This window comes from Talaromyces atroroseus, assembly GCF_001907595.1.
Source record: "Talaromyces atroroseus strain IBT 11181 chromosome Unknown scaffold_1, whole genome shotgun sequence".
In the NCBI taxonomy this organism is placed as follows: Eukaryota; Fungi; Ascomycota; class Eurotiomycetes; order Eurotiales; family Trichocomaceae; genus Talaromyces; species Talaromyces atroroseus.
This window is the reverse complement of record NW_017971433.1, coordinates 1,980,376-2,000,671: the sequence shown is the minus strand read 5'-3', so window position 1 is coordinate 2,000,671 and position 20,296 is coordinate 1,980,376. Positions and strand designations below refer to the sequence as shown.

The 20,296-nt window shown below is 48.2% G+C and overlaps 7 protein-coding genes across 7 annotated transcripts, besides 1 other annotated feature; 5 read left to right on the top strand and 2 right to left on the bottom strand.

Annotated features, from left to right (window-relative positions):
• Positions 1–979: 979 nt before the first annotated feature.
• Positions 980–2,095, top strand: UA08_01784 (NADH-cytochrome b5 reductase 1; the record flags this gene model as incomplete). The annotated part of the gene is made up of 4 exons (XM_020261486.1): positions 980–984; positions 1,046–1,197; positions 1,263–1,888; positions 1,946–2,095. 4 exons carry the CDS (start codon positions 980–982, stop codon positions 2,093–2,095), a joined length of 933 nt encoding a protein of 310 aa, XP_020123109.1.
• Positions 2,096–2,375: 280 nt separating this feature from the next.
• UA08_01783 (hypothetical protein) lies at positions 2,376–3,514 on the bottom strand (the record flags this gene model as incomplete). The annotated part of the gene is made up of 2 exons (XM_020261485.1): positions 2,376–3,137; positions 3,281–3,514. 2 exons carry the CDS (start codon positions 3,512–3,514, stop codon positions 2,376–2,378), a joined length of 996 nt encoding a protein of 331 aa, XP_020123106.1.
• Positions 3,515–3,985: 471 nt separating this feature from the next.
• On the top strand, positions 3,986–6,159 carry UA08_01782 (Arginine--tRNA ligase, cytoplasmic; the record flags this gene model as incomplete). Its single annotated transcript, XM_020261484.1, has 4 exons — positions 3,986–4,228; positions 4,301–5,598; positions 5,673–6,086; positions 6,153–6,159. The coding sequence occupies 4 exons, from the start codon at positions 3,986–3,988 to the stop codon at positions 6,157–6,159; spliced, it is 1,962 nt and encodes a 653-aa protein (XP_020123107.1).
• A 2,393-nt stretch (positions 6,160–8,552) lies between these two features.
• UA08_01781 (hypothetical protein) lies at positions 8,553–10,004 on the top strand (the record flags this gene model as incomplete). Its single annotated transcript, XM_020261483.1, has 1 exon — positions 8,553–10,004. The coding sequence occupies one exon, from the start codon at positions 8,553–8,555 to the stop codon at positions 10,002–10,004; it is 1,452 nt and encodes a 483-aa protein (XP_020123104.1).
• Positions 10,005–11,125: 1,121 nt separating this feature from the next.
• UA08_01780 (hypothetical protein) lies at positions 11,126–11,733 on the top strand (the record flags this gene model as incomplete). The annotated part of the gene is made up of 3 exons (XM_020261482.1): positions 11,126–11,244; positions 11,300–11,386; positions 11,448–11,733. The coding sequence occupies 3 exons, from the start codon at positions 11,126–11,128 to the stop codon at positions 11,731–11,733; spliced, it is 492 nt and encodes a 163-aa protein (XP_020123105.1).
• Positions 11,557–11,660: a repeat region (Identified by RepeatMasker using a combination of RepBase library and repeat library created with RepeatScout).
• Positions 11,734–11,903: 170 nt separating the features above from the next.
• UA08_01779 (hypothetical protein) lies at positions 11,904–12,507 on the bottom strand (the record flags this gene model as incomplete). Its single annotated transcript, XM_020261481.1, has 2 exons — positions 11,904–11,984; positions 12,031–12,507. The coding sequence occupies 2 exons, from the start codon at positions 12,505–12,507 to the stop codon at positions 11,904–11,906; spliced, it is 558 nt and encodes a 185-aa protein (XP_020123527.1).
• A 986-nt stretch (positions 12,508–13,493) lies between these two features.
• On the top strand, positions 13,494–17,130 carry UA08_01778 (hypothetical protein; the record flags this gene model as incomplete). The annotated part of the gene is made up of 5 exons (XM_020261479.1): positions 13,494–13,850; positions 13,948–14,212; positions 14,308–14,450; positions 14,517–15,840; positions 15,881–17,130. The coding sequence occupies 5 exons, from the start codon at positions 13,494–13,496 to the stop codon at positions 17,128–17,130; spliced, it is 3,339 nt and encodes a 1,112-aa protein (XP_020123526.1).
• Between the last annotated feature and the right edge of the window lie 3,166 nt (positions 17,131–20,296).

Here is a 20,296-nt window from a genome sequence, read left to right as displayed (position 1 = left end):
CCTCGCTGTCAATTCCTTGACAGCGTCTCTCAGAAACGCTGCTGGGTCTCAGTCTTATGGAAGAATGGTTGAGAAATGAAACTTTGGGTGTTTAGGCTTGGGGAAGTCCATGAGTTTATAGATGCCAGTGGGACTGGCTTGCTCTCTTGCAAGGGTAAGAAGTGGCATATTTCTTCATTCATATGATGAGGATATCCTTCCAGTTGCACTTCCGCTGGTGTGAGACTCCTCAAAGTTGCATTAAGAAGTCGTTGTGTGGATTACTTCTTCTGCAATCTTAACGTAGCTATCGTTCTCATAACAATCCATTGATAAGGCTAATAAAAGGTGCTGTCCAGCAAAATACAAAATCAGACCCTGGAAAAAAAGAAAAAAAAGGAAAACAGAGATGAACAGGCTATTAAGCGAGATCACTTGTAATGTTTTCAGGCATCCATCAGGCATGACCTACACATGTCATTTTATGCATGATATGAGTATGTTTTATATCGTCTACGGAGGTAAAATGCACAACGGCGCGTGGAGGATTGGATATAAGGAGCTTTCTACTGACTTGTATTTAGGTCTTCATATTGAATGCCACAGAGAATGGTCTATTGCACACTGTACAAGGATTCTGCTTAGCTGTGTTGATTAGCTATCAGTACTTTGTTACTTTTGAGCCACTCTGTTTCGGGGGGGGGGCTGAGCCATGTATACTCGGGGATGCTCGATTACTAGCTAGAACGGGAAACTATTTCCCTGCCAGGCTACACACCCAACCAAGGCATGTCCTGAAGTTTGAACAGCCATGAGCTGACTAGAAATAATAATGAATGGCGGGCGGTGTTGACTGTTGACTGTCGGCAGATTTAAGCTCCGAAGCGGCCCGGACTATCAAGACAAATCCATCTGGCATCCAACGCTTCTTTTTCCTCCCGCAAGCACCGCTCGCTCCGCTCCTCACTCTCTCCCCCGTGTTCTCTTCAGTTCTCTCAATATGAGGTAAGCATTCTGTCTCTCAAACCCGTTGTTGGACTGTCCCGTTTTTGACGCGTTTGAGCAGCAGCCTTGCTTCCTCCGAGACCGTCAACGGCATTCTCATTCCTTCGGCACTCCTGGTCGCCGGCACTTTTTTTGTCAAGCAGGAATGGGTCCCTTACGCTGTCGCTGTCGCTGCAGTTCTCTCTGCGTTTAGGCTGCTCACAGCTACAAGCAGTGCGTAATAATTTCAATGATTCGCACTTATCATTGGAAACGCAATTGACTCACGCACCGCACAGGCCCTCGCAAAGTCCTCGACCCCAAGGAGTTCCAAGACTTCGTGCTCAAGGAGAAGAACCACATCTCCCACAACGTCACCGTTTACCGCTTTTCCCTCCCACGCCCAACCGATATCTTGGGTCTCCCCATCGGCCAGCACATCTCCCTCCAGGCCCAGATTGCTGGCAACCCAAACCCCGTCGTCCGCTCCTACACCCCCATCTCGTCCGACAATGAAGCCGGCTACTTTGACCTTCTTGTCAAGACCTACCCCCAGGGCAACATTTCGAAGTATCTGGACGATCTGAAGGTCGGTCAGACCATGAAGGTCCGCGGTCCCAAGGGTGCCATGGTCTACACCCCCAACATGGCTCGTCACATCGGCATGATCTCCGGTGGTACTGGTATTACGCCAATGCTGCAAATTATCAAGGCTATCATCCGCGGCAGACCCCGAAACGGCGGCAACGACACTACCAAGATCGATCTCATCTTCGCCAACGTCAACCCCGACGATATTCTTCTCAAAGAGGAATTGGACAAGTTGGCGGCGGAGGATGACAAGTTTAACATCTACTATGTTCTGAACAACCCACCAGAAGGATGGAAGGGCGGTGTTGGATTTGTCACAGGCGACATGATCAAGGTGTGTGACGTTCAAATACTGTACAATTGATTGTATCTAACTCGCGCTTTTTCTTAGGAACACCTGCCCGCTCCAGCCGACGACATCAAGATTCTGCTCTGCGGACCTCCTCCCATGGTCTCTGCTATGAAGAAGGCCACCGAGGCTCTTGGATATAAAAAAGCCAGCCCCGTCAGCAAGCTCCACGACCAGGTCTTCGCTTTTTAGATACATTGTATCTATCAATAAGAACAGACTCACGCATATTGTCACAACGATTTGTACCGTGTGATGAAGTGAGATGTGCTTGGCATTGATCCATAAATATAAGACCATTAATATCAACTTGAGTTTCAAAAGTTCAAGTTCAGCATTGAGAAGAAGAAAAAAGGTGCAAAGGGAGGCAGAGAGGGGATGAGAAAGTTTTATGTTAATTGGCACGAAAAAAGAATATCAATTGTCATTCCATGAATTTTTTTTGTTGCTCCACGTATAGGAATAGACTTGCTTATCCGTGGAGTTCAACCAATCCATCAAGCATTTGGAGGAACTTTTCCCGGTACTCGTCTGCCGTGGTGGTTATAGACATTGGGCCCTTGCGTCCGATGGCATTAAACGTGTGCACAACCCCGGTCATGGCTTGAGCCTGCAGTTTGTGTTTTGCCCAGAAAAAGTCTAGCAGTACCGCGCGATATTTCCATTTCCCATCGGTAGACACAGCTCCTTCCCGCCACTGGATTTTCCTTCTTGAGGGTGTCAGAGGGCGCAAGTGGGCTGGGTATCGGACCAAAAACAGTGAGTAGTCAACAGTATTCACTAATTTGAGAAATTTGGTATCGCCCTCAATGGTCTTCTTCAGCTCGTTGTATTGTTCTTTCGTAATCCGTATCTTGTCTTTAAACTCGTCGTAGAGACGTGACGAGATTGCCTCCTTTGCGATTGGCTTGGGGACAAGGTCGCGCTCCGGGTAAAAGTAATCAATTGGCTTCAAGTCATACGTCTCCCACTTGTCAGGCTCGCGGGCCTCGTCGTCTTTGTCACATAACACGTTCTCCATGATGACATGGTGGGATGGAGTGCATTGGCATAGGGTGCCAATTGTGGGATACTCTGCACCCAGAAAATCCGTTATTCGCACGAGAAGTGAGTCTGCATTGGACAACATGTATTCATGGTACGGGTGAAGAAAGTCGTCCCGGAAAAACGAATGCTCTGACCTCCGCGGCAAGCTTTTGATCAAGTATTTTGAGTTTACCGTCTTGAAGAATGTCTACAGAAGGGTTTGTTAGACTCCGCTATCATGCTTCGAAAAGGAGAATTTAATTTGACAATGAAAAGAAGAAAGCAAATGTTGTTTATTACCGAACCAGAGTAGCCCAAGTCCCCCATCGGCTTCAAGCCCTCGGCGCGTACCTTTCTATCGCTCAGAAAGGATTCACTGTACTCGGACTCGTCTAGTTCCCACACGTCGTTCCGGAGGCTTCGAAACAAATCTGCAGAAATCCGGACTAAGCGAATGTGCCAGATGGAGAAAAAGGCCAGGAGCACCATGAAAACGCTATATCTGGTGACGGCTTCATGCTCTGGATCTCGCAGAAGAGCGCGGTGAATAGAGCGGCTGACCGCCAACTGTCGCGCGTTAGTCATGGTGTCAGACTTCAGCTATCGCCATCTTTTTTGCCTTTTGGTTTCCAGTAGTAGCACTAGAAGAGTGCAAGAACGAGTGCAAGTACGAAGCACGAGACAAGAGTTAGAGCAGTGACGTCACCAGGCAGTCATTCCCAAAGAGGAAATATTAAGCAACATTGTCACGTGCCTCCGCCCCTCAGCTCACCGCCTCGATGCCGCAGTGGCAGTATTTTCTGCCTGGGCGGAAGTCGCGAAAAAACTAACAAAAATCATTGGGAGAAAGGAAGGAGCCCCTCTCTGCTGTGACTCTTAATGGGCCGCCATCTGCCAAGCGGGGCCTGGCACTTCTCTGACAATTTTATGCTGCCCTCACGCATCCTCCTCAAGCCTACCCATTGCTCTATTCCTCGTTATAGAGTAGTCTCTCCCTTGCTTCCGCCAGTCAGAGTTTCATTGTCTGCTGTCCGCACGACTCGTCGTTACTTCGCAATGTCAGCACAAACACAGGCCCTCCCCGAGGGCCACTCCGTCCCTTCTATTGAAGGTCTGACGATACACTCGACAAATGAAAAGTCCAAATTCCCTGGCTGCTACCCATCTCTAAACCCCGTCGATATCTATCGTGAACACATCGCCGAGGCCGTGGGCAAGGCCGCTGGCATCGACCCGCAATTGGTCTATTCCAAAATCGCATGGACAAATTCTTTGGACAAGGGCGATTTGACACTGCCGGTATCGTCCCTTCTCTTGTTGGGTTACTACATATTGCACAAAATATATCATCTAACACGCCGGATTAATTAGGTCCCCGCCTTGCAAATTAAAGGCAAGAAGCCGAATGACCTGTGTGCCGAGTTAGCAGAAAAGATTCCGGAATCAGACCTAATCCAGAAGCCGGTTGCGTTTGGTACCCATTTGCAACTTTTTTTCAAACCGGGGCCTTTGACAAAATCAGTAATCAGCCAGATCCTGGCAAACAAAACTACATACGGGACAAATGGCAACTTGGGTCTTCGGGACCCTTCTGACCCATCCAAGGGAAAGAAGAAGCTTATCGTTGAATTCTCATCGCCGAATATTGCCAAACCCTTCCACGCCGGCCACTTGCGCAGTACAATCATTGGAGGTTTCCTTGCCAATCTTTACACGGTCACTGGCTGGGACGTGATTAAGATGAATTATCTTGGTGACTGGGGAAAACAGTATGGCTTGCTGGCCAATGGATTCAAACGATATGGTAGCGAAGAGGCTCTTCTTAAAGACCCTATTAACCACCTGTTTGATGTCTATGTCAAGATCAACCAGGATGTGGGCGCCCAGGAAGGTCCCATCAAGGAGCTCAAAGAAAAGATCAAGGCTAAGAAGGAGAAAAACGAGGATGCCACTGCTGAAGAAGCTGAACTTGAGAAGTTGGTCGATGCCAGCGAGGATGAGAACGCTCGTCGTTACTTTAAGAGCATGGAAGAAGGCGACCCAGACGCACTCGCCTTGTGGAAACGCTTCCGTGAGTTGAGTATTGAGAAATATAAACAGACATACGCTCGTCTAAACATTGATTTTGACGTGTATTCTGGCGAATCACAAGTCTCGCCTGAGAGCCTCAAGTCTGCTTACGAGACGATGGAGAAGAGTGGCGTGACAGAGAAGTCCGAGGGTGCTGTGATTGTCGACTTCCCTAAGCACAAAGCCAAGAAACTCGGCAAGGCTATCGTCATTCGAAAGGACGGTACTCCTCTTTATCTCACTCGTGACATCGGTGCCATTGTTGAACGTCACAACAAGTATCAGTTTGACAAGATGATCTACGTAGTTGCCTCGCAGCAGGACCTACACTTGGCTCAACTATTCAAAATTACAGAATTGATGGGCTACAAAGAAATTGCAGACAAATGCCAACATATTAACTTCGGAATGGTTCGAGGAATGAGCACCCGAAAAGGTACTGTCAAGTTCTTGGATGACATTCTGCGTGATGTTGCAGACAAAATGCACGAGGTGATGAAGAAAAATGAAGCCAAATACGAGCAAGTGGAAGACCCTCTTAAAACCTCGGATACGCTAGGCATTACTGCCGTCATGGTCCAGGATATGTCTGGCAAGCGGTGAGTTCTCTTTTCTTCCCCTTTGGCTTCATCGGTGCATTCTGCTTGTGGTATAGTGACTGATTGTTTCACAGAATCAACGGTTACGACTTCAACCTAGACGCCATGACTTCCTTTGAAGGAGATACTGGTCCCTACTTACAATACGCTCATGCTCGTCTCTGCTCTATCATTCGCAAATCCGAAATCAACCTCGAGAGACTCTCAGATGCCGATTTCTCTCTTCTCACTGAAAGCCACGCCATTGATCTGGCGCGATACCTCGCCCAGTGGCCCGACGTGGTCGTCAACACGGCCAAGACTCTCGAACCCACCACGGTTCTCACATACTTGTTCCGCATGACACACATGCTCAGCTCCAGTTACGACATTCTTCGAATTGTCGGACGAGAAGAACAACTGGCCACAGCTCGTATGGCCTTGTATGAATCAGCACGACAGGTGCTATACAATGGTATGAAGCTGTTGGGCTTGAACCCTGTTAACCGGTACGTTGCATATTTCTTTCCATCTTCCTCTTTACAGTCTAGATGCTAATATCTATGGATAATTAGAATGTAAAAGACGAAAAGTAAATCGAGAAAGTTCCATTTGATAGATTCCTAAGGGCTGGCTTTTACTTCTTTCACGTTTGAAGGATAGCTTGACTTGATGTCGCTGGGTGTTGTGAACAGCATGCATGATGTCCACTCAGAGAACGATAGCCAGCATGAAAACCAACGCACCAGAAGAATATACTAGTTGTAATAAGTCCAGCATTTTGGTACTAAATCGGCCTATTTCCCGGGAATTTTACCCCGGTGTCCATTCCTCCTTATAATACTAGTAGATGATTTTCTAAGATGAGGCATTCCATCCTAAATTGTCGTGACGGCCGGGGTTATCTGCCGTAAATGAGAAAACCATATGTCCATCTCCGGGCACAAGCTGTGTATCTCTTCGTTGAGGGTTTTCCGGTCTGGTTATAGTACCATCCCAGGTGCCATATCCGACTGCTTCTACCAGATATTTGTGGCCGTGAAGATGCATCGGATGGGTGCGAGGGTTGGCATTATTCACAATCTTTCTGATGGAAGTGTTGGATCCGAAGTTTTCCACGTTCCACTTCGGGTCGGGATATGAGTGGTCCGTAAAAGCCATGTGCATATTGAGCTGAGTTATGAGAATGATACCAAGATGATCCGTATGAGTCTGCAATAAATGTATAGGTAAAGCTATCGCCAGGAAGGATTAGGCATTGCGTAACAGCAAGGTCCATCCATCTGATCACATTACGATTATTAGTCCGATCCTGCACAGTTTTGACGCTTGAATTTCTCACGGAAAATCCTTTTGCGAAATCCCATGCGAAGGAATTGCCGTTCCCACTTGAGGATCCTGGATATCATTTTGACGGTGACTTGAATAGTGTCACCCCTGCCATATCACACAGTTCATATTAGTAATGTGATCTAGAAGCCCCTGGTTTTCAATCTTACCAATTGGCTTCAATTAGAGGCCCGGGGAATTGTCCATTAATAACCAAAGACTCATGCAAGCGAAGCGGCCAACATTATTAATGAATTCAATCTTCATTTCCGAATCAGGCAATTTCGCACCGCTTGTGCAGCTTCCTAAAGCGGTACTTCTAAAACCGTTGCCTGATGCTCCGCTGTCGGGGACACCGTTGTGTATTCTTACGGGGCTGTTGAGGCATTTCTTTCCTTTTTTGCATGCATTTTTACCGTCTACTGAACCTATCTCATGGTCAGATATTTATTAGCACGACGTAGTTTATTTCTAAGAGCTTGTTAAGGCATTGTTGATTTCTTGTACAGACCGAAGACGTCAGGGATTACTAATGGGCTAGCTCTCGGAAAAAAAAGTCGGGGTGGGCACATACATACATATATTGCATATAATCGGCACAGTTGCAGTCTTCTACTTGTGAGTTTTCACCGTTTTATCTGCAAACGCTGTCGAGACGTATCCTCCTTCTTTTGCCGCTGCTCTCAGCGACGGTGGCCACCAGTCCCTCGTCCTCATCAGTATGCACGGACTTTTCGATCCCGGTTAATGTCACCTCGCAAAAGGCAGCTCTCGATATCGAAGTTGTCGACAATTGGGACGTTGAGGATTAATTACATCTTCAATTCCACTCGTCGAGACCCCTCGATGGCATTTCAGCCCGTCGGTGGAGAGGTTAATGCTTCTGCTGAGTACCGTATCGGTGTTAATTTTTGTACTTCTAAATCGCAGGCGAAAACTCCCAGAACCATTTTGCTTTTGACTCATGGGACAATGGTGGCTTGAAACTATCTTCCACCTTTTTAACCGCTTCAGGAAAAAGTACGTTTGGCTTACAGGTGTATATTCACTAGCTATCGGAATCCGATATTCGACGGCTCCGAAAGATACAACTTTGTCCAACACGCTGTTGATCGAGGATACTTCGTCGGTGATCTCATCGCCAAGACCAATGCCTGCTGCCATTAAATATGAAAATCCCGTCCGGGAATAGACGAAGTTTCTCCGGGGTCAATGTGAGCCTTAACCAATACTTGTTCAACATCATCCAGGCTTGCGGAACAAGTCACAGCGGTGTCGGGGAATTCTATATAATCCCCCATTTTCATTCCGGTATCCCATGTGCAGGAGGAGGCCGTGGTAGAAAGTCAGTGCGTGGTGGTAGGCTGGGAAATCTGAGCCAAGGAGACTTTCAGCTCAGTAACCCCACACATATTTAGTACTTCCACGCACACCTTATTTACATCAAGGGATGATGGATAAGCGTTCTTGGAATGCCTCTAAGAGTACATGTGCGTGGTATTATCTCTACCACCACTGACTAATAAGTCTTGGCAACAAACTTCCCAGTTTCCGACCACCACGCACCAATTTTCTACCACCGGGCAGTTCCAAGCCCAGCGATTGCTCCATCTATTCACTAATTATAGCTTCAGATTCAGGTAGCCATGCAGATTGATCGGACCGCCTTCGCGGCGGCAGACGTGGTGAGAGACATCTGGGAGAGCTTAGAGCTTCCACGCCATGCATTAGACGCATTGAAATTACCTGGTCCCAGCGGCCCATCACTACCATCGTCCTTCAAGATTGGCATCCTGGCTCAAAGCACCATTGCCCTATCAGCGCTTGCTGCAGCGCTTACCTATGCCACCACTCGCTCCGAGAGCAGACAGCTTCCACGAGTAGAAGTGTCTCAGCTAGGCGCAGTAATCGAATTCAAGTCCGAGCGTCTATTCACGCTCCACTCATCAGTGACGCCGTCGCGGGACGTGAGAGCACCTGGTGGAATCTATCGGACATCGGATGGCTATATTCGTCTACACGACGCCTTCCCACATCACATATTGGGCACACTCGAGCTGTTGGGTGTTCCGAAGACGGCTAGTCGAGAAGATGTTTCCAGAGCCATTCTGAAATGGAAAAGTGTGGATCTGGAGACCGTCGGAACGGCAGAAGGAAAACTAGTTAATTATGCTCTGCGGAGCTATGGGGAATGGGACGTTCTGCCTCAATCAAGGGCCATCAGCAATAACCCCATTCTCTTGCAGCAGATTGACCCAGGCCCACTGAAGGCCCTGCCGAATACACATAGCAAGAAATGCTTGCACGGGCTACGTGTGGTCGAAATGAGTCGTGTCATCGCGGCGCCCGTGTCGGGTATGACCCTTGCGGCGCACGGTGCTGATATTCTCTGGGTGACATCCCCGAATCTTCCAGACCTGCCCGAGATTGACCGTAACTTTAGTCGGGGGAAGCGGACAACTCAGTTGGACCTGAACCGTGCGTCTGACAAGGAACAGCTCATGAAGCTGCTTGAGACCTGTGATGTTTTTATTCAAAGCTACCGGCCGGGGAGTCTCGCTGATGCATATGGCCTGACTGCAGAAGAGCTTGCTCGCATCAACCCAAACATAATTTGCGCAAATCTGTCGGCGTTTGGCCCAGAAGGGCCCTGGGCGAATCGTCGTGGCTTCGACTCGCTGGTTCAGACGTGTTCGGGTATGAATGTGTCAGAAGCAGAGCACGCTGGGAAAGGAGAACCCGCTCGAGCAATGCCATGTCAAGCTCTTGATTACTCGAGCGGATATCTCCTCGCGACCGGTATCATGGCTGCTCTCCATCATAGAGCCACGAAAGGAGGCTCGTGGAGAGTTGACGTTTCACTTGCGGCTGCGATGAAATATCTTAGGAGCCTGGGACAGTACCCCGGTGATACGGGATTTCAAGCTGCAGATTTTAATTGCGCAGAGGATGTGCCGGGGGAGTTTTTCGAGACGCGAGAAACCGGCTTTGGTTTAATGACGGCAATTAAGCATACACCTATTATCGAAGGGTGCGAAATTGGTTGGGATGTGATGCCAAAGCCGATGGGGTCTGACAAACCAGAATGGCAGACTTAAGTAAACAGTATCTATATTGAATTAGGATCATCTCTTCTCCTTCATTTTCCTCCATTCCCTTCCACGGAAGGGAAAGAGACTGAAAACGACAAACACAAAAGGGTAAAAAGTCGTATTCCAAAGTCACCGCACACACCATCGGATGAATTATTGGTGTATAGAAACTGGAAATTTGGCCCGAAATAAGGTCAAATTACGTATATCTGCTAGCAGGTTAGTTGAGTTGCTAGTCATCGACTAGCCACGTATCACTCACTACCTTCTGCATGCTTAAGTATTATGAACAATTCCAACGTATCACAACACGCCATCTCAGATAGGATTGCGGTCATGAAGATCTCAGACCCACCGATAGGGTACACTAAGTTGTAAGCTTGGTATTTAGCAGGTTTAGTATGCCCTAGCGAATGTCACTGCGTTTGGCCGCCAGCCACATAGTGGCAAACTGTAAAGTATACGGAGTAGTATCGGTATGCCATAAGTGGTAATGCTATGCTTTTAGTTGCAGCAAGTAGTTAACTATTTAGGAAGCGTAAATCAATACATAACTATCAACCAAGTCGTGCTAATGTAAACAAATTCCCCCAAACTCGGAATAGCGCCGGCGCCTTGCATTAGTGGCATCCACTACGTAGCGCACCGATCCCGAGACTCACGCTGATCGTTTACGCCATTCCGTTTCGGGCCCACTTCAAGCCCTAAGTGGCACATGGCTCTTACGCATGGAGAACTACATCAATAAAGATAAAAATGCTTCATATATACCCCAAATCCCTATCATTTCCATAGCAGTGTAGCCTAGATATGTCGATTTTGTTGCTCGGGGGGGCTGCCGGATGCTTATTGCCATCTTGCTGCTTGTGGAATAGCAGTCCGGGTCGCTCCTTCCTTCTCAAACACCAAAAAAGACGCGCTCTGGCAGACACGAAGTCGCGAATAAGGTAAGGCCAAAAGCTAGTTTGACGCGCCCCGTGTAGTAAAGAGGTTTGACCGGCGGCCGTCTTTTGTTTCTCTGACATGCTCCCAAAGCACATACCGCGAACCGTGTCTGCGCGCTCTCTCTCTCTCTCACACACTTTTTTCTGCTCAAAAACCCTTTTTGCAACCTCGCGCGAAGAAAAATGTCTTCGCTTTTTTGCGCGCTTTTTTTCGCGCTTTTTACGTTGGCTGGGGCGGCTGATCCCCCCCCAGCAGGAGCTGAGAAAGTGGACGTTGGGAAGGACGGGGTCTCCTATTGGGGGTACGTACTTTACACTTGCAATAATCTATTCTGAAAAGCGCTAATAGTATATTAGGGACCCCAGAAACTTCATCTACCACGCGGCAGGGGGGACCCTGCTCTTGATCATCGCACGGTTTGGGTGGGCTGCGGCCTACAGGTTGTACGTGTCGGGTTTCCTTCAGGAGCAAATCTTTATACTGATACTGACTCACTTTATATAGTCGAGAGGGAAACCTCTCAATACCAATTCCGGTGCCTGGGCGGCTACGCGCCGCTTTACGAGTTTTATTCGCGGCGGACCCCCGGGTCCAAGCCGACCTCGAAATGGGTGCACCAGCACCAGCACCAGCGCCAGCACCAGAACCAGCACCAGCACCAGAACCAGCACCAGCAGAAGCAGCAGCAGCAGCTCCAGCTCCAGCTCCAGCTCCAGCTCAAGCGGCGCCAGAGCTAGCAAAGCCGCGTGCAGTCCGTTGTGCATGCGGGCGGGCCTGGGATAATAATTAGGGATGGAGGGGGACGTGGAATGATGGAGGGGAGGGGTTCATATTGTATAATTATTCTTGTATAAAAATTATTCTTGTATATATATTGCAACCATGAATGAAAGGATACCCCCCAAAGCTAAATGACCTAAACATCCATAGACTTCCCACTAGAGTAGTACTTGTGTACAATCATTGCCCGTCCTCTTTCATCTCCCTCAAACGGATTGTCATATCCTCCTGGTCTTCTTCGTATACAACAGCCACAATCCGCTGTGCAATGCATGAGTACATTGCCCGCCTTTGGTGATTCTCTTACCCGATAACAACAGCCACAACCCCAGGCACAACAGCCACCTTCAGCTTTGCATGCTAGCTGCATCTCCTTTTCCGTATGTGTTAGGTACCCCTTCTGATACAGCTCGTAGTTTCGAATATACGGCCCTTTCGGTTTCTGGAACCAGTTCCGATGGATATTGTGGGTGATAAACCACCAGTTCTCTCCGCTGAATGATAGTTTCTTTTTCAAGCAACTCAGAAGTGATTTCTCCTCGTCTGTTAAGCCTGTATCATTAACACCTTCAAGTTTCTCAAGTGCTTTTATTTCCTGGGAGAAATAGATTTCCGCTTGGATAATGGTCATAGCCCAGAATTGTTGGTACAATTGGTCTTTTATCCATTTCTGCTGGCTTTTCTTAGACTCGGAATTCTCGAAAAGTTTGGCAAAATTTTGTACTTTGACAGCAACGCCAATGTGGCCATGCTTAATGAGATGGTTTTCGACTGTCACAAACATTGTAATTGTAGATTATATCGAAGACTGGCATAGAGCGAAGTGGACTAGCGTAGGAACAGGGGGGTTCCGCAGCCGCTGCTTTTTATATGGACGCAGTCGGTCCAGGCAGCCATCCTGGCCTGTGGTGCCTGGGTTGGCTACTTGACCTTATCAGGCTGGAGAATAAGTCTACTACGTAGTCATTGATTAGCCAAGCAGGTAATTGCCTAAGCCGTCGGTCGAGTTACAGGTCCAAAAATTGGTCGCTGTTCAGGGCGGCCTAAATCTTAGACTACTGTAGCACGATCTGCTTGCATAAGATCTAAAACTTAACTAAATATTCAGGCCGAGTTACGTTGCACTAGCCACATAACAAGCTCTGTAACATTTTCTATACAGCGAGCAAACATGCAAGTATACTGGCTTGTCCTAACTTGGCCCAGATGTGAGGAAATCTTGGACCAATTCGACCTGTCGCACTTGGGACTACCGCCATCAAGCTCCCAGGGGTGGGTACAGTGAGTTGTAAACTTAATAGTGTGTAGTATATGTACACTAGTCAATGCTACTACGTAGTTATATGTATGGCAAAAAGCCTAGCCAGCCACGCACACGGCATAGTGGCGAATTAATCTAGTCTGCACACCATTGTATCACCGGCATAAGCACGTAGGAACGCCATGAACCGATCAGAGTCCATTTGGCTATATTAATTGGCTGTCTAAACCATGCTCATAAGCATAATAAACATTTTAGAGGCATGCATTAACTGATAGTTTGCCCCGTTTGGAAATCTCAACCGAGTCTGGAAAGGGCCTTGCAGAACTAGCGATGTAATGTATGCACTCCGTACGGAGTACATACTGTGTTCAAACTTGTCCCAGTGCAATTTTAATAATGTCATGACTATATAATTAACTAGTTAGCTATAAAAGTCCGGCAAGGTCGGATCATAAAATCGATGCAGAGGCTACCGAGGTAAGAGTAAAATAATTAGGGCTTTCCCAATGGCGCCAACAACAATAACAATAACCTCTTCTCCCCCTCCATCATCGTCGTCGTCATCGTTTGTCTCAACTGCAGAGCGCAAATATGGTCGCAATGCTCTGGCCAATCTCTTCGACAAAAGGGCAAAAGACCCTTCTTCCTCGAAGCGGGTGTTTGCGCATGTCCTCAAGACGCCCAATCCAGCAGATGGGTTTGACAGTATCACATTCTCTACCGTGGCAAATGCAATTAATAGGGCTGCGTGGTGGCTCGTCAATGATATCGGGCTCGCCGATGGAGATGTGTTTGGATATATGGGACCTCCTGATCTGAGATATCTTATCCTGAGTATGGCGGCAACAAAGACCGGTAGGAAGGTCGGCTCTTCCTTCTATGAAATGCGAAAAGAAAAGAAAAAAAAAAAAAAAGAAAAGCATAATATTAGTGACAGTACATGCTAACCAGCTACCTTAGATCATGCTACCGTCGTTGAGAAATACAATTCCGGCACAAATAACGTTGTTCGAACGCACCAACACCCGTATCATTCTCTACGGAGGCGAATTGGAAAAGAATCTACAGTCACTATTTGCAGCAGTGCCGGCAATCGAGAAGAGAGAGGCACTTGGATACCAGGAACTTATTGATGAGACCAGCGTACCCCATTACGAGGCGCAGGAACTGTCAGACGAAAAGCTACATGAGCCGATTTTCCTTCTACACACGTCTGGCTCTTCAGGTGAGTGGGATGCCCACCGGTCCCCTTCCAGGCTTAATGAATATGGATATACAAACCCCCTGGAAGTGTAGAGTCTAACTTGGCCATGAATACAGGAAACCCTAAGCCTGTCGGACAGAGTGCGGCATTCTGGCTGCGTGCGCTTGCCTTCCTCGATGTCCCTGATGACGGCGGGATTCATAATGTTGTTAACGTTGTTGGAGGAAAAGCTCTGTTGCAATTTTTTCCTTCGTTTCATGTACGTATTATCCTTGTTTGGAGTAATTTCCGCTTACATGAACGTGGCTAATGGGGCTTGCAATAGATGGCCGGACTATACTTTCAAATACTGGCAGCATTTCTGGATAAGTCTTCATTGATCTTGAACCATGCAGCAGCACCAATCACAGGCGAACATGTCCTCAAAATGCTCAACTACGGAGTTGCAACTGCATTAGCTGCCGCTGATTCAATTCTGTCAGACCTGTCGAAGTCCAAGGAAGGCCTCGACGCTCTCTCCAAACTCGACATGGTCGTCTACGGCGGCGGGCCTCTCTCGCCACAAACCGGAAGCACGCTCGCCCCATACGTGAAGAATATGTCCAGCCTCCTTGGAATGACCGAAAACGCACTTTTCCATTGTGTCCAGCTGAAAGGCACCAGTCACTGGGACTGTCTCAAGTTCAACAGCCACGTTGGGTATCATTTCGCGGAGGCATCGCCCGGTAGATATGAGCTGATCATCTCATTCAGTCCGAAATACGCCATGTTCCATCCTGCTGCCTTGATTTTTCCCAATTTGCGGGAATACGCAACGAAAGATCTCTATTCACGCGTGCCCGGAGTTCAGAATTGCTACCGCTACGAAGGCCGCAAGGATGATCTGATTGTTCTCTCAAACGGCGAGAAGATCAACCCACGTCCCATGGAGGCGATAGTGGCCAGTCATGCGGCGGTCCAGAGTGCGTTGTTCGTGGGGGAATACCGGTTCCTGCCGTCACTACTCATCGAGCTTCGAGATGGATACGCAGTGAACAATGAAGAAGAGACTCGGGCAATGGTTGACACGCTTTGGGGAACCATTAGCAAAGCCAATCTGGAAGCGCCGCGGTTCTCGCGTGTGCCAAAGTCGCTGGTTTATATTCTTTCGCCCGCCGAGTCGTTCAGTCGAAGTGGGAAGATGACTGTTCAGCGGCAAATTACGGTTAGCAAGTTTGCTGCTCAGATTGATGCACTCTATGCGGCTGCTGGGGAGGGTTTGTTGACCGAGGGATTGGGGCCGTTGGATTCGTCTAGCCCTGAATCAATGGTGAAGCTGGCTAGGAATTTGTATATACAGGCTTTATTTTCTGAAGACGCAGAGAATAAAGGGCTGGGGGATGATGACGACGTGTTTGAACTAGGCATGGACTCACTGCAAGTGGCTGTGTTGGTTCAGAAATTGAAAGCTGCACTGAGGACACAGAATCTCAAGGCTGCTAGCGACAAGATTAGTCCACATTTCTTCTATACTTCGCCATCAAGCAGCAAGCTCGCTCGCTCAATTGATCATCTTATCAATGGAGCGGATAGTGTCAAGGGTCACGGCATCGACATGTATACCGATCGGCGGGCTCGCATACAATATATGATTGATAAATATTCCACAGGTCTAGACGAGAAACTCCCACATTGATAAATATTCCACAGGTCTAGACGAGAAACTCCCACCAAAGGGAACGCGTGCAGATAACCTGACAGTCATCCTCACCGGATCCACAGGCTCATTGGGGAGCTATCTACTTCATTCTCTGACCGAGTCACCCCGAATATCCAAGGTGGTCTGTCTCAACCGGTCTACCAAGTCTCAACAGAGGCAGACAGCAGGCAACAAGTTGAAAGAACTACCCACACCATGGGAATCGTCAGATAGCGACAAGACAAAATCCAAAACAGCCGTGCAATTCCTGACAGCAGACTTTTCGAAGCCGGACTTGGGTCTCGGAGGAGAAACTTACAGCCACCTCCTAGCGACAGTCGACGCGATTATCCACTGTGCATGGAAAGTCGACTTCAACCATACCATTGAGTCCTTCGAGAAAGGGCACATTGCAGGAACACGCCACTTTATCGACTTTAGCAGGAAATGTCAGTATCGGGCTCCAATTGTGTTTATTTCGAGTATCTCGACGATATTCAATTGGAGGCACACGCACCCTGGCCAGGCCGTACCGGAATCAAGTATCCATGACGTCGACAGTCCCGAGTTTCTGGGGTATGGAGAGTCCAAGTACGTGGCGGAAAGATTGGTGGAGGCGCACAGTGCGTCGTCGGGGTTTACGTCTTCTTTCATGAGGGTCGGCCAGATCGCGGGCCCCGTGTTGTCGACTGCAGGTGTCTGGAATGTGCAGGAATGGTTTCCTAGTATGCTCGCTAGTTCGAAATATCTGGGTCTACTTCCGGACTCCCTCGGGACAATGGTTATTATCAATTGGATTCCCGTGGATGTTCTGGCAAGGGTTATTGTCCAGCTGTTGGGCACGACTTATGATGCTAGTGCCAGCAGCTCGCTTCTAGTATACAATCTAGTGAACCCTAGGGCTGTGCCATGGTCTAATCTACTGGATACAGTCCGCAGGGAGTTTGGCGGACCTGACAAGACCCGTACTGTCTCGTTGACCGAGTGGGTAGAGGCGCTGGAACGCAGCGCGCAGGACAATTACGGGTTTGTTGTGGAGAGCAATCCAGCCATTAAGTTGCTTGGTTTCTGGAAGAACGTGGCAGGCAAGAATAAAAATACTCGCTTTGTTGAGCAGGCGGCAAATGGTGAGAGTACTCACGGAAAGCTTCGAGGGGAATTTGAAGTCACGGGCCTTCAGAGAGATAGCTCCGAGGCATCGAGTTTGAAGGCTGTCTCGGCTGAGTGGATGAAGATATGGTTGAAGCAGTGGGCTTTTTGATGAATTGAGCATGAGTGTATGACGATATAGATATGTAGATATGGGGAGGCTTTTCCATTGGACGTTGCACTTGGAAATTGCCTAGGTAATCGATGCAGGACACCAAATCGAGAACTCTGGCATTAACTACGAGCAGTGATTATTGTCTATGTAAGGTTCCATGACGCTGACTCTACTGTGACAAGTGCATTTCCGAGCGCACGGTCTCCAGGACATTCATCAATCATCAATGGAACAATGCAGACTCATGGAGATACTGTCGGACAATATATTGCGTACGTGTTTAGCTAACTAACCAGGTCAATGACTATAGAAAGACGGGCTATAGCATCCCTTGCGTCGGCGGTGCACTTGACGCAGGCTGAAAGGATGTTGCGACTCTGACCGCCATTTTCAGGATGAGAACATGAATACGAATCGGCAGTGGCCAAGGCCAATCAGAGTACAAATTCAGCGCGAGTCTGCAGATGTGGCAATGAAATATGACAGCTGCAGCGAATCTCAAGCTTTGTTCTGAATGCATGGCGGCGGTGCGGTCAAGCTTGTCATTCCAGAGTTGCAATGGGAAAAATTATATTGTCTGGGGCTAAAGATCGAAGACGCAGACGCAGAAGCACTACTATACCGTCACTCCGCCAACACTAAGTTGTGTAATCGAGCTAGTCATCTGGCGGTCGAGATTGGTATACCGGATTCAGCAGCAAGCATTTTCGTTAAAAAAAAAGACATTCCCGGGGCGTTCTGGGGCAATTGCATGCGAAACCATGGACCGCCTCACTTTTCCAAAGCACGTGTCTGCATTGTCAGCAAGTCCAGGCAGTGTTTACAATGTACATCATGTCGCAAGCAGGTCCGCTGCTAGAGTATATATGCTAAGCAAGTTGACTGGCTGGCCACACGTGCTTCTTACCAAGCCAGCCAGCTGGCGCGCATACCTTCGGCCTAATTGATAGCTGCATGTGATGCGTCAGAAAACAGTACAGAAGGAATTTGTTGTGTCCTTCACAAGCTTTTTCTTCGTTGTTCAAAACAATGCCTTGCACCCACTCAGGATGATTGAACAGTCACCTGGCGTCTGGTTGCACTTGTTCGACAAACCAAAACACAGCCATCTGGAGGCTCAACCAGCAGCACTAGCATGCAAGATTGTACGAACTGGACTATCAATTTCCTGGGCTTGGCAGACTGACGATGATTGTTTCAGGGAACTGGTCAGCAATAGATAGATAGATAACCGCAGTGGTTACTGCTCTCCATAAAAGCTCGAGCTACGAGCTAGCACGACATGTCCCGGTGATCATTGATCAGAGGGCATTGCAGATCGGGCGCAATATCCTGTTTCTCCAATCCCGTTGAAGTGTGGTCTTGGTAATGGTTTTCACCTCTGTCTGTCTCGGTGTCCGAAGAAAGGGGGGCGGTAGAAAAATCAGAACTTGACAAGGAAGAGACAAGTCCTCATCTGTGAAACACCTTCGGAAGACAAACTCTAACTGGTTGTATTGGACCGATCGCGAGACGGCATCGTACTTGATCAGCGGATACGAACATGCAACATTACCTAGTATGTACGTAGGTGAATCTTGAGCACTGATCTGAGATAACTGCCGGCATCGGGTGAACTCAATGATCCGAATTACTTGCATATTTGGTTGATCATTCTTGTGTTGATTGAATTGAACAAGATTTCCAAATCAGGAGCAGTGTTAGGGTCAGCCCTATGTACAGTACTTATCGGAAGCCGCCGCCCATTCAAGTATACGTACTCGTCCCGTAGCTTTGGGTACGTATCTTTTAATCCGTTTCGTCAAAGTCGCCAACCCCGGAGTGAAAATTGGACAGGCAAATTTTTTTTTTTTTTTTTCTTTTTTCTTTGAAGTTCTTTTTTTCCTGTTGCTTCCAGAAGATTGGACGGCCCACTACGTAGTATATAACAATGATGGTTAGGCACGGAGTAACTAAGTTAACTAAGTAGTTAGCTGGGCAGTGGGTATGATTAATTAATTACATGCAGCTCCAGTCCACAGAACCAGATCCCGCACGTTGAGGCCCAATGAGTCATCTTCCATCAGCTTAGTGAGCTGCCACCTACGTATAGTTCAAGAAGGGGCACTGGAGTGACATCAATGAATAATGTTTATTGTAATAGACATGTTGCATTTCTGGCTGCCAGGAACAAACGAACAGTATCACGTAACGTACCATGGTAACGGCGATACGGCGATACGGCGCTACGATTCGGCGGACGGGAGCAGCCGCGCCGAATCCATGGGTGCCCGAGTGGGTCTGCACATACATACACATCAATACGTACCTTGCGTATTGTATACAGAAGTATGTATACATGATGACGGTACTTGGACTCGGTATCAGGATTGCCGGATTAATAAACCTCGCGAGTCTCTCAGAGCATCCAGTCTACGCGTATCATCACGATAAATGTATGGACTAGCGCGTCCGTCTGCCAATGGCAGGAGAATTTTCTTCTTCAGATGCAGGGATGACCGCTGTTGATAGGGCCGTTGGGCTGCAACACGTCCTGCGATCAAATCGGGCAGCCAACCACCGTTGAATTCCTGGAATTTTTCTACCGAAACACGGCGCATTCAGTAATTGTTCTTTTCCCTATATCGTGTGGCATCTTGATGTATTGCCGAGATCAACGCACGCTAGAAAAACTGCGTCAATTATCGCGACGGTTCGCAGGCAAATAAATGCTCTTCTTCCCTTTGCTCCGCGAGAAATCGTTCGTAACAAAGTCGGTCCGGTCCGTATCAGATACTGTCCTGGCCCCATCCTGGTATGGTTCCGGAAATCCCCATTTGCACTGCACGTATCAGCCCAACATACGCAGTAAATTCTACACACTACAGAGTACATAGTACATAGTACATACATACACTGAGATCAGGTCAGATCAGATGCCGAAACGGTAAGCAAAATCTCACTTGCAGCTACTGCGCGCGGCGGGCCTATCAACAGTCACGGGAACTGCCTCTCGCCCCACCTCCCGCCTTTTCGTCGTTTCTTCTTCGTCGCCCTCTCTCTCTCCTTCTGTGTCCCTCTCCCTCTTCCACTGTCCGTCAAGGGCCGTGACTAGCGGAATCAATCCCTGTTATCGTCTGGTATTGACTTGCCCCCCCCCCCCTGCTGCTGCTGCTGCTGCTTG